General features: G+C 37.7%; 1 protein-coding gene and 1 long non-coding RNA gene across 7 annotated transcripts in view; one reads left to right on the forward strand and one right to left on the reverse strand.

The window, feature by feature from the left end:
* ENPEP (glutamyl aminopeptidase) overlaps positions 1-18,223 on the reverse strand; it is a 124,957-nt gene that overhangs the window by 59,998 nt on the left and 46,736 nt on the right. For both annotated transcript variants that reach the window (XM_064285440.1, XM_010590507.3), the window contains exons 4-8: positions 14,528-14,648; positions 11,912-12,066; positions 11,347-11,460; positions 6,907-7,041; positions 4,180-4,245 (exon numbers count right to left, since the gene is read on the reverse strand). In XM_064285440.1, coding sequence (XP_064141510.1) covers positions 4,180-4,245; positions 6,907-7,041; positions 11,347-11,460; positions 11,912-12,066; positions 14,528-14,648 — 591 coding nt within the window. The remainder of the gene's footprint in view (positions 1-4,179; positions 4,246-6,906; positions 7,042-11,346; positions 11,461-11,911; positions 12,067-14,527; positions 14,649-18,223) is intronic.
* On the forward strand, positions 1,160-13,981 carry LOC111750789 (uncharacterized). Of its 5 annotated transcripts, XR_002785843.2 has the most exons (4): positions 1,160-1,734; positions 6,917-7,010; positions 10,907-10,986; positions 11,112-11,927. It is a non-coding gene; the product is annotated as an uncharacterized LOC111750789 (long non-coding RNA). The 5 variants fall into 5 exon arrangements; XR_010322035.1 differs by adding an exon at positions 12,418-13,981 and having other exon boundaries at positions 6,917-11,483; XR_010322034.1 differs by having other exon boundaries at positions 6,917-10,986.

The raw sequence follows: 18,223 nt of genomic DNA on the forward strand, positions 1-18,223 counted from the left end.
TACAGCATGAAAACAGCCACAGACAATATCTAAATGAATAAGTCTGGCTGTCTTCCAACAAAACAGTACTTACAGACAATAAAATTTCAATTTCTTAAAATCTGCACGTCTCAGAATATGATTTTTTTAATGTTTAAAAAATGAAAATCATTTTTAGCTTGTGAGTCTTGCAAAAATGGGGGGAGGGCCAGATTTGGTCTACAGGCAATAGTTTGCTCCTGTTCCAAGGAAATGAATATACGGCTTTTTGAAGACTAACAGAAAACAACAATAAAAGATGGATTGGGAGAGTTATTTGCTTTAAAGAAGAATTATTCACTCTTCAAATATCTTTAAAATATGCATCTTTTAAATAGAAGGCAGCCCTTTTGGAGACCTGATTCACAAAACCTCTCTCTATATATGAATTTTCAGATCCAGTGTGACATGCTGCCAGAGAAAATCCTCAGTTTTCTCCTAATCTCATAATTGATGCCACCTGTGGATCTTCAGGGTAGTGGTTAAGTACTACGTAGTGGTTAAGTGCTACGGCTGCTAACCAAAATGTTGGCAGTTCGAATTCACCAGGCGCTCCTTGGAAACTCTATGGGGGCAGTTCTACTCTGTCCTACAGGGTCTCTATGAGTTAGAATCGACTCGACAGCAGTGGGTTTGGTTTTGGCTTTTTTGGGTGGATCTTCAGGAGTCCTTCCAAAGTTTCTGCTGTATCAGTACTCTGTTACTCTTTAGAACAGTCCTGTCAAAAGTGGAAGTCTTTGGTGGAAATAGAACCTTCTGAAGTGTTCAGGTTCAAAGAAAATAACCAATGGTTAAATTTGCACATATCATTTTCACTCTAAGATACCATAATTTTCAGTAGGTGCAGGACCTAAGTCACATTATCTTCTAAATTCTTCTTCTTCCCAGGATTGGAGAGATAAAACTATATTAAGACTGCTGCAAGAAACCTGGAAGGCACCTGAGGAAGATTTGGAATGCTATGTCCTCATTTGCTCTTTTGATTAATTCACTACTCAGCACTACCACCAGAGGGCAGACAAAGGAAGGCAGAAGAAATGAAAGGCTATAAACTGTATCAATGGTAGGTATTTACTACAGAGTTTTCAAAGAATCATTCATTCTATCTTCATACAATCTTTGAATACTTCAAATGCTAATACTTATAACCAAAGCTCCCTGTTAACAGCAGTTTCTATTGAAGGATATCTTCTTAAAATTGGCTTTCAAAGTAATTTAGAGGTGTTTATTCATATACTTACAATGTCTTGAGCTTAGAAACACATATTCTTGGAACCAGAAGAAACTTAACTATTATTTAATACAGCTCCCACATTTTTAGGGTGAAGGAAAATAATGCCTAGAGAAGTGAAGGATTGCCTGAGGTTACTGTGAAGAGCTGTGCCCAGATACTGAGAACTCGGACTCCTGGACCCATGTGTGTGGTATGTGGTTTTCATCACTGTCCTTGCTGTCGTAGTTTTTGCCCAATATCTTGCTTCCTCTTAACTAGAGGCTGAATGGAAATTCGAATAAGCAGTATGTTCGCCAGTTGCTGTTGAGACAATTCCAGCTCACGGCCACCTCGTACGTGTCAGAGGAGAACTCTGTTTCACAGGGTTTTTCAACGGCTGATTTGGGGGAAGAAAATTGCCAGGGATTTTTTCTGAGGTGAGGTTAGCAGTCAAGTGCTTTCAGCATTTGCACCACCCAGGACTTCAAACAGTGTATTAAAAGGTACTAATTTTACTTTTCTTCTGATTATTTTATATTAAGAAATTTTCTTAACCTCGAATTATCACAATGTAATCATTTCTTCTTTTTTTTTTTTAATCATTTCAGTCAAAACTACATGATGACTTAGCGTTATAGACTCTCATTAGATAATATTACTGAGCATAAAAAAAGGAAGGAACAATGTTTCTATTACTAGTATACTAGGAAGGGAAAGGACATTTTCTAGCTGAGCCATTTCTGTCTTACAGATATGCAACTGATACTAGAATAAACAAAGTTTCAGTTTCAGTTTCCTCTTTCATACTGTGTTTTCTAGTATGTGGAAATATCTTCCCAATTGTCTATACTGTGCGTGTGTGTGTGTGTGTGTGTGTGTGTGTGTGTAGGAGCCCTGGTGGTGCAATGGTTAAGAGCTATCACTGCTAACCAAAAGGTTGGCAGTTTGAATCCACCAGGCGCTCCTTGGAAATCCTATGGGGCAGTTCTAGTCTGCGCTATAGGGTCGCTATGAGTCAGAATCGACTTGACAGCAATGGAGTTTGGTTTTGGTTATATATATGTATATATACACACACACAGCCTTAAAAATTTTTCACTTGGTTAATTTGCTCTTATTTCCCCTCTCACTCTGCACCTACTTTGCTGCCTGAGGTTAAGGTTGGGGGAAAGTGATGAGCATGAAAGGGAACAGGCAACTGGGCATCCGTAGATTTAGTGCCATACCAGGTTAGCTAATGTAGAGTCGCTTTTGGCAGAAAGTTAGTATTTGCAAGTGAAAGACCAAGAAGTCCAATTTCACAGGTTGTGGGATTTGGGGGCACAAGCAGAGTGTGCTTATAGTAATTCAAGGAGGAATACTGTTAGGAGAAAAATACCAGTTGGTACACCCCTGTACCTCATCTTCTAAATGCCACATCCTCTGTAGCCATATTTCTCAAATAAGTTATAAATGGGGCTCTGGTACTGTAACAAGTTGCCATCAAGTCAACACAAATGGCAACTTCATGTGTGTCAGAATAAGGGTTTTCAATGGCTGATTTTTTGGAAGTAGATTTCCAGGCTTTTCTTCTGAGGCGTGTCTGAGTGGACTCAAATCTCCAAACTTTCAATTAGCAGCTGAGCATCTTAACCATGTGCAATACCCAGGAATTCCTGTGGTACTACAACGAAAACACCCTTATGCCATTAAATTTATTCCAACTCATAGAAATCTTATAGGGCAGAGTAGAACTGCCCCCACAGGGTTTCCAAAGCTGTAAATCTTTACGGAAGCAAACTGCCACATCTTTCTCCCGGGTTTGAATCTCTGACCTTTCAGCTGGAAGTGGAGCACTTAACCACCGTCCCATTATAAAGAATGCTAAATGCCACCAATTAGGAGCCAGGTGAAGAGCAGTTAAGGTGGATCACACAGCTGGCAGTAGTGAGCACTATAGGAATGGTGGGTATACACCAGGGAATGGCGTCCAAAAGAACTGGCACTCAGTGGGGGCGCTAGAGGGGCGCTGTTCTGACCTGCTTTTCTCCCTCTACAGGTTGGGCACCATCAGCTCTGCCTAACTACCTGGGATATCCAGTAGATGTGATGGGGGTGGAAGCAAAAGAGTAAAAAGACATCTCCAATTCTAGGCTGTGCAATTCTAGGCAGAAAGGGAGAGCTCTGCAGGCAGGGCAGTTATAGGGACACATTGTATCTACTTCGATAATACAAGAAAATGAGAGAATTGGCTTAGAGTCCGCAACCAGGACATAAATGAAACAAACCCCCACTGGGAGTAATAAGCTTAAGTGGGATGCGTGAAATGCCTTAGAAAATTTATGGTCATTTCTGTTTCCGAAAGGAAGCAAACCCTATTTATTCCCCAACTCCTCCATCATAATACGAGCATTTATATCAATCATTTTCCAATTCAATAATTTAAAAAGTCTTAAAATCACTGTAAGACAGTTAAATTTTTATATCATGTCAAAGGTATCAGAAATAATGAAGTAATCTGCTAAAACCTCTTCATAAGGCTTCTGCTAAATGATGATTACATATACAATGCAAGCATTTGATTGCATATGAAATTACCTTTTTATGTTTTGCTTTGTCATCTATCCCCAACTAAGGAAAACAAAAGTAAAAAGAAAATTGTCCTTAATCATGTATCTTAGCATTCATCAGGCACATATCCGTCTTGTTTACTTTTAATACCACTGAAAGTAATGAAGGGTCCCTGGGGGGTGGAAATGGTTAATGCGCATAGCCTCTAATCAAAAGGTTGGAGGTTTGAATCTGCGCAGAGTTGCACTAGAAGAAAGGCCTAGTGAGCTGCTTCAGAAAAATCAGCCATTGAAAGCCACACGGTTCTACTCGGACGCACCACACATGGGGTCGCCAAGTTGAAAGCGACTCCACGGTAACTGGAAAAAAAAAAAAAAAAAAAGAGTCATAAATCATACCTGACATCCGTTTTGAAATTTCTCTGGTGTTATCCAGTCTTCAAGCATTCGGAGAATGGAAGCTCCCTAAGATGGAAAACAATGAAGAATTAAACTAATAAAGGATAGGTAGGAACAGGTATCGGTCATCCCTTCTGGGGCTAGCATTTCATGCTTATATTTGTTAGATTATTTCTTCAGCATAATTCTGCTAAATTAAATGGGTGTGGCTTTATATCTGATCTGAGGAGAAAAATACCAGTTGGTACACCCCTGTACCTCATCTTCTAAATGCCACATCCTCTGTAGCTGTATTTCTCAAATATCTAACAGGTGAAGAGAAATGGAGTGCCCCTCGTGGCACAGTGGTTAAGCGCTCAGCTGCTAATCGAAAGGTCACCAACAGTTCAAACCCACCAGCCGCTCTGTGGAAGAAAGACGAGGACACATCAACTGCGCCCTGAGGTATAAAAACAGTGGCTAGGACAGTCTTGGATAACACCTCTTATGGAACCTTCTACCAAAACAAATCTTAAATAGAGCACAAAAAATCCACATACTTTCCACTCTTATCTTTTTTTCTATTGGTGCTCTGGTGGCACAGTGGTTAAGCATTGGGCTGCTAACCAAAATGTCGGCAGTTCGAATCCACCAGCTGCTTCTTGGAAACCATATGGGGCAGTTCTACTCTGTCCTACAGTGTTGCTGTAAGTCGGAATCCACTCCACTGAAATGGGTTTAAAGAGAAATGGCCATTGATGTAGCGACGTGAGGTTCAAGTAATTATTGTACTTCATCAAATGAACCAGTAGATGGGGCTTTACTCATGAAAGAGAAACTCAGAAAATGTCAGAAAAAACCACTTTCTGTGAAGAATAAGGAAATAAAGTAGTTACAGGATAAAATCCTGGTTACTCATTATACATATTTCCATACTTTGGGAAAAAAAAAAAACTATATTTAGTAGAGGGAAGTAGGTAGTTGAGGAATTATCTGGTCAAATGGTTTCCAATAAAAAAATAATTTAGGCACAAAATCCTCTTTAAAAGTGGTCTCATTTGATTTCCTTTTGTCTCAAGAATTTAATGAATACTTCTGCTCTCTACTTTCTTTCCAGTGTTATAAAATTAGTACTAAAATGTACTATTTATAAAACTTTAAATCAGTCTTCAAATAAATGACCAGAAAAACATTGCCTCCCAGTTAAGATAATTATTATAGTTTTTACAGTAATTTATTAAGTATTCTAAATTATCTTTGCACCTAGTAGAAGGCTAAAGACTTGGAAACATTTAATTTTGACCTAATATCTTAAACCCATTGAATATCTAGTACTCAGAAAGAAACTGAATTGATGAATATGAAGTTTCTTATGTAGAAAAATTATAGAATATGCTATTAGGAGATTACAAATTTTCATTTTAATAATAATAGTAAAAAGAAACATTGACAATATGATAAAAAAATGAGTAAAAGAAGCCTAAAAAAGGTGTCATGGAAGCAGTATGAGAGGGAAAGTCAAAAAATATGATTCTGTAAATTTCAAATACTAAGATATGGAAAGCTTTTCACAGAAGCCAAATTTATCTAGTATTTTAATAATTATACTATTTTTTGACTTAAATAAAACTTTAGGTATCTTGTTGTTATTGTGTACCATCGATTCTGGGCCAACTCATAGGGACCCTATGTGACAGAGTAGAACTGCCCTATAGGGTTTCCAAGCCTGTAATCTTTGCAGGAGCAGATCACCAGGTCTTTTCTCTCACAGAGCTGCTGGTGGGTTCAAACTACCAACCTTTTGGTTAGCAGCAGGGTATTTGACCAACACGGCACTCTTTTTTCCCCCGATATCTACCAGGATAAACAAACAAAAATATTAGTTCGAAGTAGCTACTGAGCAACTCTGTGTAGTGAGTAAACCATATGAGAGCTGACGTACCAATGACTAAGGTACTGTAAATTATACGCTTATGGCTACGGATTGTGTTCAGAGAGGAGGCTACAGGAGATGTTGAGAAAGAATTGGTAACAGCTTTCTACACTATAAATTTTCAGCAACTTTTTATGGAGTTGGAATGGATAAAATGTCACATCTACAACATGCTAAAAAGTCATCATTAAATCTTATCTAAAAATCTATAAAAATAAACTGACTTGGATTTAAAAGTTTATGTTGTTTTCAGGTGTTGTTGAGTTGGTTCCAACTCACAGCAACCCTATAGAACAGAGTAGAACTGCCCCGTGGGGTTTCCAAGGAGCAGATGGTGGGTTTGAACTGCTGATCTTTTGATTAGCAGCTGAGCTCTTAACCACTGAGCCACTAGGACTCCCAAAAGCTTACTGGGAACACTGAATGATTCTACTAGAAAGGGTATCCACATCTATGGCATTCTCACTGACCAATGGAAAAGGTCAACCGTCTTTTAAACAACTGTTTAAATAATACAATTCTAACTTTGACGCTTAAAGTCTAAATATCCAATAATCAGGTTGAGAACAGTTATAAACAAAAGTGAAAAGAGAACATTTTATAAAATCTGATTTGAAACCCCATGGCAATCACTTGCATTGATCGGTTCCACTGCAAAAGACAAATTATTGAATATTGAACACTCAGGGTAAGCTCTACATGGTTTTTCCACAGCTCGTTGAGATACACTAACCATTCTTACTGTTTTTAAGCATTTGCTAAAAGAAAAGCCACTAAACAGGAAGAAGTTCAAAACAATGTCTTATTTTTCCCACCTTGTTATAGGATATTCCATCAAATACAGATGTTATTTCGGCAGGGGTTGTCACAGTGACAACAATTGGGTGTGAAGACATCAAAGAGTCATCCTCTTGTACAGGTAATACATCTTCATTCAACATCTGGTCACGCTGAAATGGCAAAATGAAACCAAAGCAATAAAGTACTTCCTTTATACTGGCTCGTAGTTTAATACATCATCTATATAATAAAAATTGGGGGAAAAGTAAATAAAAACCACGCTTCCAAATTGTTCGAAAACACATTAGGTTCCCAAACTAACCATATTTTTCACTGTCCGGTAATTTCATGGAAACCCTGGTGGCGTAGTGGTTAAGTGCTACAGCTGCTAATCAAAGGGTCAGCAGTTCGAATCCGCCAGGCACTCCTTGGAAACTCTGTGGGGCAGTTCTACTCTGTCCTATAGGGTCACTATGAGTCGGAATCAACTCGACGGCACTGGGTTTGGTTTTTTGATGGTGATTTCATTCACTTCTTCTATGTATAACAGCTTCAATCTCTCCCTCTAAATGACAGGCCTAGAATACACAAAACTAAAAACCAATCCAGTGGCCTGCCATGGAATCAGTTCTGACTACGGCGACCCAATATGTGTCAGAGTAGAGCTGTGCTCCACAGGGCTTTCAAAGGCTGATTTTTTGGAAATAGATTTCCAGGCCTTTCTTTCTTCTTAGGCATCTTTGTGTGGACTTGAACCTCCAACCTTTCAGTTAGCAGTGGAACACTTAAACTGTTTGCATCACCCAGGGACTCCTCCAAAACCAAAAACCAAACCCGTTGATGTCAAATTGATTCCAACGCCTATCGACCCTACAGGACAGAGTAGAACTGTCCCAAAGGGTCTCCAAGGAGCAGCTGGTGGATTCAAACTGCTGACCTTACGGTTAGCAGCCGAGTTCTTAACCACTTCTAGGGACTCCTAGAAGACACAAAAGCCCATTGCCGCCCAGTTGATTCTGACTCACAGTGAACCTATACAACAGGCTAGAACTGTCCCATAGGATTTCCAAGGCTACAATCTTTATAGAAGCAGACTGCCATATCTTTCTCCTGAGGAGCAGCTGGTGGGTTCAAACCATCACCTTTCAGTTAGCAGCTGAGCACTTTGAATGCTGTACCACCATTGCTCCTCTAAGAGGACAAAACCATCTTTGAATTCAGTTTCTGCTACTTTAGTGTGACTCTTCGATACTGCCAAACTTTTCAAGCACAGTTTCTGTTTCTGTACAATGAGAATGATACTGCCTCACCTGTTCTTCTGAGAATTAAATGAGGAAGGACGTAGAAGTGTCAGGTGTACAGCTGATGTTCAATTTTCTTTTTCATATCAACTTGTCTTTGGAATTTGGAAGACTCACAATTAACGAAAGAATTAACAGAAGGTAACATTAGCTTACGCTTGAGTTCTACTATGCATCCTCTCATTCCAGCCCGAGGTTTTGTCAGTCTAACAGAGTGGTTGAGAGGTCTCACACTATAGTTGGGCTTTTTAGGTTCCTAGCTCGGTTTTTCTACTTCTAGCTATATAAGTCCAAGCAAGTCCCTTTGCCCGTTAATAGGGATAATGATGGATCTCCTTTTTCTGAGCTGTGCAGAGGATTCGAGGAGGTAATGCATGAAAAGTATCTGCCATAGTACCTGGCCTACCGTGAAAACACAGCACCTTAGCTGTTATTATTACTCTCATCCTTAAACAATTAGATTCTAAAATCTAGGTCCCTTAAATCACTACTAATTTAAAAAAAACTAGAAAATTTATTAGTTCTACTTAATTAAAAATATTTCCAAAAGAGGAACACTCTATTTTATTTTTAGTTTTCCACTTTTGTGGCTTCCATTTATAAGGAGCAAGATGTTATTGCTAAGTAATGTCTGACGATCAAGATACGTTTGACCTGGATTTTGTTTTTAAGAAGTGGTTTAGGAAAGTAGAAAGAAGCCTGTTCTTGATGACAGCAAGTTTGACTCTAGTCTTGGTTTTGGGCTGCCAATTGTCTATGTGACATTGGGAAAGTTATGTTACCTCCCTAGGCCTCAGATTTTTCACCTGTGAAATGAGCTATTTATTATATGAGATACCACTATGGTATCGGTCAAACTCTGGTACAGTGTATCTTGATTTATCTCTCCGCACCCTGACCAAACCCTACATTGGGAACTTCTTAAGGGCAGGAAATGTGTTCTATTCATTTTTGGGTCCTCTCTAGCATTTGATGACTGACTGATTGGACTGACTGGCAGACTGACTGACTGAATGATTGTGTTAGACCATGTGATTAAAGTTTCCTTTAAAAACCGAATACCAAATTGTTCTGGAATCTAGTCAGTGTTTTTTAAATAAATGTTATAATTTATTAATTGATACCCAGGGCATTTTGATATAAGAAGGGCATCAGGCCATTTTAGAGAAGGAAGGGCAAAATAAATCTTTACTTATAATGTTTCAATAAATTATGAAATCAGCAATTTTCAATGCAGATCAGTATTTCTCAGTTGGGGGAGATTTTGATGCCTAGAGGACAGTGGGAAATGTGGAGACAACCTGTTCGTCACAATTGGGGTGCGGGCGCTACCGACATCTAGTAGGTAAAGGCCAGGGATGTTGCTATATATCCTACAATACACAGAACAGCCCGCCACAACGAAGAATTACCTGTCTCAAAATGTCAATGGTTCCATGGTTGAAAACCCTGATATAAATTAAAATATTTAAAGAAGTGATTATTGCACAATAGCTTTTTCACCTTTTAAAATAGGTTATGGAATTTTTGGGCTTAGCCTTAGGGAAACTTGAGGCTTAAAGCATTTAACAGTGTCTTTTTATTCTGTCCCAGGAGAGGGCAGTAGTCTACACAGTACATTACCTCCAATTCCCTACTTTCACACGTCTACACAGCATGCATTTATAAATACAAACAGATAAGAATACTTACATGATCTAAATATAAATAACAAACAGGCCTACTGTCACGGATTGAATTGTGTTCCCCCCAAAAATGTGTCTATCAATTTGGCTGGGTCATGATTTCCAGTATTGTGTGGTTGTCCTCCATTTCGTGATTATAAAGTTAAAGATGATTAGGGTGGGATTGTAACACCCTTACCCAGGTCACATTCCTGATCCAATGTAAAGGGAGTTTCCCTGGGGTGTGGCCTGTACCACCTTTTATCTCTCGAGAGATAAAAAGGAAAGGGAAGCAAGCAGAGAGCTGGGGACCTTATACCACCAAGAAAGCAGTGCTGGGAGTAGAGTGCTTCCTCTGGATCCAGGGTCCCTGTGTGGAGAAGCTCCTAGTCTGGGGGATGATTGATGAAAAGGCCGACAAAGAGAGAAAGGCTTCCCCTGGAGCTGACACCCTGAATTTGGACTTTTAGCCTACTTTGCTGTGGAGAAATAAATTTCTCTTTGTTAAAGCCATCCACTTGTGGTACTTCTGTGATAGCAGCAATAGATGACTGAGACACCTACCTTTCTGAAAAAAAGTTCTGTAGGTTTGATATAAGCTTGAGAACTTCAGTTTCAGGCCCCTTGTGGGCACAGCGAATAATAATAGTAATTGTACATACATCTCAGAAGCTTTTAAGCTTATAAGATGGAGAACAACGTTCTTATTTGACAGAGAAGAAAACTGACTTAAAGAAGTTACGAAACTTGCTCTAGGCCACATTCCCTGTCACACATTTAAGAAATCATGAGTCCAGTGATTTCTGCCAATCAAGATAATTTTGACTTTGATTTTGTTTTTAAGAAGTTTAGGTAAGTAGAAAGAAGCCTGTTCCTGGTGACAAGAAAGTTGACTCTAGTCTTGGTTTTGCTACCAAGTGTCTGTGTGACATTTGGAAAGTTATATTACATCCCTGGGCCTCAGATGTTTTACCCATGAAATGAGCTGTTTATCATATGAGGTGCCACCATGGTACTTGTCAAATTCTCTTACAGTGTGCCTTGATTTAACTGATCCTTTCCATGACCAGACCCCAAATCTGGAACTCCTCAAGTGCAGAAAATGTGCCCTTATCTCTTCAATGCACAATTTCAGCAACCTTTTTTTAAGGTAAGTAGTTTACAAAGTGAGGATTAGAAATTTTTCAGAGAGTTAGTACCTATTGTTTTGAACACAGAATTGGCATTTTCTAAGCCAGCTATTTCTTTTTTCTTGCCTTGCTACATGTTCTTAAGTAACTCCATCAAAGAAAATCCCAGATTGTGGTGGTCATTTGTTCTCCAGGCATCGAATCTACGTGAGGTGTAATTCTGCAGGAGTCAGCTGACTCTACCCCATCCTCGCAATGGAATTCCCAAGTAACCACTGCACTGGATCCCCTGACTGAAGACCCTGCTCATAGTCCAAAGGCTCCAAACTACATTGTACAAGGGAAGTAGAGATTCTGGAGTTTGTGTGTCCAGGGCTTACCATTTGCCACTCTTTTTCTGCATGTTCTACTCCCAGGTACTCGAAGAAGGAAGCAAATCCTTCATTTAGCCACAAGTCATCCCACCAGTCCATGGTCACAATATTTCCAAACCACTGAAATTATAAGCAATAAGAAGGTAATTAAATTATCATGCTTACAGTAAATAGAGAGGCCTAGAAAACTTCAATACATTTATTTGTTTATGTACATTTTGTCAAGTGTGACACAGAAGTGGCCGGCATGGTACTTGGCATTCATCTCCTGCTTTATTATTCTTGATTGCTAAATGACCTTAAATTCTCCTTAGCTCATTGCCTTTATTTAGGTATTACTTTTTTAGGAGTATATAAAGTTATGTGAACGTCTCCTGTGTATTTATTAGAGGCAAAACAATGTGTTTTAAAAGTTGTTTACAGTAAATGTTTATTAGCACTATGGAAGGCTTTCATGGAGGATCTTCTGAGTTGGATATTTGTATTTGCTAAGTTGTAATTAATTTGAATTATTCCTGTGGTCTTAAGCTACTTTTTAAAACTAACTGATATGATGGCCAAGATCCTGTACCTGATGCACAATTTCATGGGTAACCACACTGGCCACCCTCTGTTGGTTAGAAGAGGCTGATTCATTAGGGTCGTAAAGCAGGTTAGTTTCTCTGTAAGTGATGAGGCCCCAGTTCTCCATAGCACCGGTGCCAAAATCTGGAATAGCAATTTGATCTATGGAAAAAGAAAGAGTCCAGTGAGAAATACATTCTTTCCATTTGTTCATAACATTTCAACCAAATTAAGTTGTTTGGATGAATGTTTTTAAAAAGGCTTAAAATAATTTCATAGAGTAAAAAACAGTAGTTTATTTGTGCAGATTTTTCACTCCTAATGCACTCAAAATTTCCATGGAGCCTTTTCTGTTGGTTCCAGATATTAATGGGACTTCCCCCTGCCTCTAAGAAGGATACTAATGGCAATGCTTTTTTTTTTTTTTAAGGCCTTTATACTTTATAATTTTATGTTTTCTGCTCCTCTCTGTACTTCATTTTCTCTAATTTTTTTTTCATGATTTTCACTTAGGTAAAACAGAGCATCTGTTTTTGGAATAAGCTGTGAAGAATAAGAGAACAAAATTTTCAAATAAGAACTTGGAAGTACAGAGCTTCTAAGTGTACAGAAATAGATTTCTACCCAAGGGTACAGAATATTGGATAATACATAAATTCTACTTTTTTTCCTTGTTCTACACAATTTGAGGTCAACCTGATTCCCTACCAATCTAATAGATTATGTCCCACTTACATGTATTAAATAAGTTGAAGAAATATGGATTGACTATATTCTTTCTAAATTCTCTTCCAGATTTAAAATTTTGGGTTCTAAGAGGGCTTTCTCTTCCTTACTTTTGCTGGGGCCTATAATAGCAGATATAATATCTGATAGGAGGAGACTGTGTCCATCAGTTCTATATTAAATTTCAGTGCTCAACTTGTTAGCAGACAAAATATAACTTCCCCAGTTAATGAACTAAGGTCAAAATGTATTTTTTTAAAATAACTACATATGATTTAAATGAAGCATTTAAATGAAAATCAATTGAGTTTTCCTTTACCATCTAAGAAAAGGCTTCTTCTTTTTGGTTAAAAGAAAGATTCTTAAAGGTTTTTTATAAAAGAGTGAAAATGGGTATATCTTAAATGGAGGTCAAGATTACAGCAGTAGTTTCCTTTTCATGGTATCTTCATTAGTAGGGTTGGTTACTTTGTCACTTAAAAGGTAGATAAATATTCATTCCCCCAAGGGCCAATATTTTATGTATTGCACATAATACTTAAACAAAAGAAATTTTTATAACCTCAGTTCTTTGGTGAGTGTTGTCATTTATAATTATCTCCAGCACATTTTACTTTTTTGAGTATAATAAGTGCAAGTGTTATTTCTAAGGAAATGCTAAGATAGAGTCAACTCTGACGGGGTTGAAAATGCATATAAAAGAGTTAGAGGAAGAAGGAATGAAAAAGGTGGAGGAGGAGACAGAGAGGAAGAGAAGAAAGAACTAAATTTGTTAGAGTCCACTTTCCAAGGTAAACTGGGTGGTACAAGTGAGATAAAAGGGAAAAAGACTTTTAGGTTAATGTGCTTAATATTTTATTAAATATTATTCTGGTTTTAATGAAAAGTTGTTTCTCTTTCAATCTCCTAAAATGGTTGTTACGCAATTAAAAAAAAAAAATGGAGCTGCTGCCATCGAAGAGAAAATGCAACGTCTACAAACTTGTTCAGAGCCATCGCTGTTTCCATGCAGAGAATGTGGCATCCAATTGTTTTGCATAGATAATTGATTAAAGTAAAATAAGAAACAGAATTAGGGAAGGCAATTGTTGGTTAGTTTTCCTGCCGCCTGTATTTCATTCTTATAGACATACATATAGGTTTTATCATTAAGATGATGATTTGCTAACCACCACTCAAGCTTGGAAACCCTGGTGGTGTAGTGGTTAAGAGCTACGGCTGCTAACCAAAAGGTCGGCAGTTCGAATCCACCAGGTGCTCCTTGGAAATCCTATGGGGCAGTTCTACTCTGTCCTATATTGTCGCTATGAGTTGGAATTGACTCGATGGCAATGGGTTTGGTCTTTTTTTTTTTTTTTTACTCAAGCTTATTAATAATATAGCATTTCTGCTCTTGATAGAATTGTCATATTCACACTGTTTTGAGCATAGGCTTACTTCTATTTAGAAAATATTTATGGAAGGAGCACCAGTGTTTCATTTTAACTGCTGGAGAATTTAGATGTAGTCCAGTTCAACAATGCAAAGATTGGAATCACATAGAACTCTTATAGCATCATTTATTCTATTATCTTCCAAACTATTGGTCTTAAGGAGGCAATATAAGCTTCTGAGAACTGTGGTGATTTAAAAATCAACTGATCTAGATTGCTCTTCTGGCTCCACCATTGTCAAGGTCTGCAGTTTTGTGCCTATCTTTTAATCTTTATTTGGAAATAGAGGACTACTCATTTATCAGATGAGACATTATTCTCAGAGACTCCAGAAACAACTAGCTGGATCTTTCAGCATCTTTGGGATGATCATTGAATAATGATGATATAATTGGAGGAAGCGAGTTAACTTAAGTAAAAACAAAGGCAATATTAAAAATAAGAAAATAAAACATGATTCTTACCTAATTTAGGAAGAGTATACTCCATAGCAAAGTATTCTTCAAAATAATCAAACACACTTTTAGTTATGTTTAAAGCATATACAGCTGTGTGCTTTTGCTCTGGCTGGACATAAATAGTGAGCTATTAAACAAAACACAAATTTTCAGTGAAATGTATTCTTTATTTGGATAAAACAAAAACTATGATACATGACTAGTGGAAAGAGGTTGGACTTTGGAGCCAAATAAACATATTCTGGCTTAGAGTAACTACATGGTCTCGGATAAATCACTTCACATCTCTGAGACTCATGTGTAAAAGGGCAATAACACTGCATATGTCCCTGAGTTATAGTAATAACTATAAATAACATAAGACATAATACCTGATACAGTAGATATTTTAAAATGGTATTTTTTTCTACTGAGAAGGCATACTGTCTTCTAATGTCTGTTTGTCTATCTATCCACCCATCTGTTCATCCATCCATCCATCCGTTCATCCGTCCGTCTGTCCGTCTGTCCTTCCATCCATTCACCCACCCACCCACCCAACTTCATCTCTGTGTAATTTATCTTTGAGGAAATGAAGTCATGTGATTTTTCTTATCTGGCAAAGTCTTGGATACATGTTTTCTTCCACTTGTGCTGTTTCATTCAAAACAGCATTCAAGTCGATTCCAACTGATAGCGACCCTATAAGACAGAGTAGAACTGCCTAAAAGGGTTTCTAAGGAGTGACTGGTGGATATGAACTGCTGACCTTTTGGTTAGCAGCTGTACCTCTTAACCACTGTGCCACCAGGGTTCTGCTTTTTTAATCAGTGCTGCCCAAATTACTTTTTTGGTATTTTAACTTTTTTACTCCCAGAGCCTAAAGTATAATGATCCAAAATTTCCTTGGGAAAGAAGCATCTTGGTAAGGTACATCAATTCTCTAAGTTGTTAGGGTACTATTTTGTGCCCCTTTGACATAATTTATAAATCAAACCAAATATAGAATTTTTTTTCAATTTTAAGCATGAATTTATGACATTATAAAACATTATCAGGAATCCTCCTAAATACAGTATTGTGCAAGCAGGTTTGGTCCCTGGATTCTAGGACATAATTATGCACAAATATGCCATAGGTGTATAGGCACTTCTAAGTATGTGAAAGAGGAAAAGGTGCTTCGAACAACTTGCCTCTGCTAAAAGGTTGTGAGAGATTTAAATGAAACATACCTGCTGGACTAAAATCTGATTGAAAGCCCTCAAGTAAAGCATGAGATGCAGTCATTTGATAAGTACAAGACCACTTCCTTAACTAGACCAGGTGACTCAAGATTAAAGAAAAAAAGGAATAAAGAAAATAAAGAAATGAATTGCTAGTTTTGGCACTCATTTAGGCACACATCTTGAGCGATCTTTTCTTAGAAGTGAAGAACAGTGAAAAGATCTGGTAATTTAAAGGACAAGTTCTGAGGAGCATCCCTTAAAGAACCAGCACTGCATCAACTGTTCTCACATCCATTGGGTAACAGACATTCTTTCCTTATTTGCATAAATAAACATGTCTTTACCTTCATCCCTGAAGGCAACACAAGTCACTCAATTATTAATGTAGCATTCTTTGAGCTGTTTTTATTTTTTTCTTGCCAGAAGTGGTGATACATTTCTTCACTGCTCTCCTAACCTCTTTGTGAACAATGACATGAAATTTCCAGGGAGTTAAGTGAACCTAAGATTCAATTGGTGGCCATCGTAAATCAAAGGTAGTCCCATTTAAAATCAAAACCATCACGGTTATATAAGATGACTATGTTGTAAACTGAAACTCTCAGAATTTTTCATCTGTGACCTAATTAGTATGTCAAAACTCAATCAGATTTTCTACCACATCTGTTCTCTACCATTAAAAATGTCAGGAAGAGCAGCTCCTCCCAACTCTTCTGTTGTCTCCAAATTCTGTGCTTTTGTGCTGTACACAACGTTTGAGGAGTTATGTAAGTGAACCAAAGATGGCCTCTGAGTATTGGCCCTGAATTGTTTATTTCTTCATAATAAGCTGAGATTTGTTAGCCCAAAAGCCCACTGGTGCCAAACTAAAATTTCTACACAACTAATTGCTTTTAAAATAGCCCAAATAAGCATTTTTTAGGCCATTTAAAGCCTGCCTACATTGCACATCCTACAAAATTGCACCCAACATGTGCTAGATAAACCCTGCTGCTGTTCTTCGGAGATCACAGACCAAAGACGTCACCTAGATACATAAGCACTCCACCTCTCTCCTGGGTGTTCTCTGGCCCTATTGCCCTCATGATGGCTCACCGAGCTGCTTGCTTTTGGAAGGTCTCCTGCTTTGAGGGACTGCTCCCCACATGCAAACTGTTAACACATGAGCCTGAATAGGTTGTTGTGCAATATTGCCATCTTATATTCATACTGTTTTCCTTGATGAGCCCTAAACTTCCTCAAACTCACTACAGGAATAGAAAGAGAAGAGAAACAAGAAGAACATAAGAGTGAGGCCTTCTACCATAGGTGAAGCCATGGGGAGGAGAAAGACACTGTGTGCACTTTCTACCAATATCTTCTTGTTTCCTATGCCAGTAGATCAACCACTCTTAAGCAATAAGCTTCTGAGACAATCTAATCTCCTGCTGCCTTCACTCATCCTCTGCTTTGCTCTGCTTTTCCTGCTCTCTGGCCTCATCTTCAACATGTACTCTGTCTGCATCTCCCTCCCTTTCCTCTGGACTTTAGTGGAGATGATTAACTTTCCTCCATTATCTCTACTAAGTCTTGGTGTTTCCATTCCTGACAAACTTCAGTATGTTACCCCTGAACTATCATCACATTTTAATAAAAACTGCTACTTCTCTTGTTTCTAGTTTACATGCTAAATTTACTCAGATAAAACTTTTGATTTATTTATTTTTTGTGTGTAGCGGATATATTGTAATAACGTGAAGAATGGAGGTATACATGCAATTGTTCTTTACCCTTTAAAGAAGTTATATATGCCCTTATTACTCGTGTACTCCATAGAAGGCTAAACATAATGTGAAGTTTATAAGGCTTCAAGAACCTAACTTCTATGCATAAAAGTTTATACAGATCACTTTTTAAAGACAGTAAGTTTTTTAAGCAAATTAAATTACATTGACATCTAACTGGTAGACACCATTAGTCTTGTCTCAAAGCATTGAATCTACTGAACTAGTAGCAGTTTTTAATACCTGGTATTTCTAAAACCTATATTGAGCTGAATATTCTTTTGGAAGGTGTGATATATCTGCTTTATCGTTGTTGCTGTTGTTTTATATATATTAGGTTCCCTAATTATATTGGAACCTAATATATTCCCTAATTATATTGGAAGGCTTTTAGTGTTCTTAATATCGTCCCTTTCATTCAAGTGTCTGCAAGAATTTCAGAGATAGGATGTAAGTCTATGAGAACTGATTTATGGTTGGTTACTGCCACCCTTTTGTTAAACTTTATACATACATTACTTGACAATAATGATTAGGTCCACTAAGTGTATCTCCCTTAGAACAGCTTAATAAAGCCATGTACCATCTGTCCATTCAATGATTATTTATGTCTCTGAAACCAAAACCAAGTAGAAAGCTCAACAATGTAGTTAATATGATTAATTCTAAGTCTTAGTGAGCTCCTACAATTTGCCAGGTAAGATGATAATGATACAATATTTCTTTCACTCTGC

The sequence above is a fragment of the Loxodonta africana genome, chromosome 5 (assembly GCF_030014295.1).
Source record: "Loxodonta africana isolate mLoxAfr1 chromosome 5, mLoxAfr1.hap2, whole genome shotgun sequence".
Classification (NCBI taxonomy): domain Eukaryota; kingdom Metazoa; phylum Chordata; class Mammalia; order Proboscidea; family Elephantidae; genus Loxodonta; species Loxodonta africana.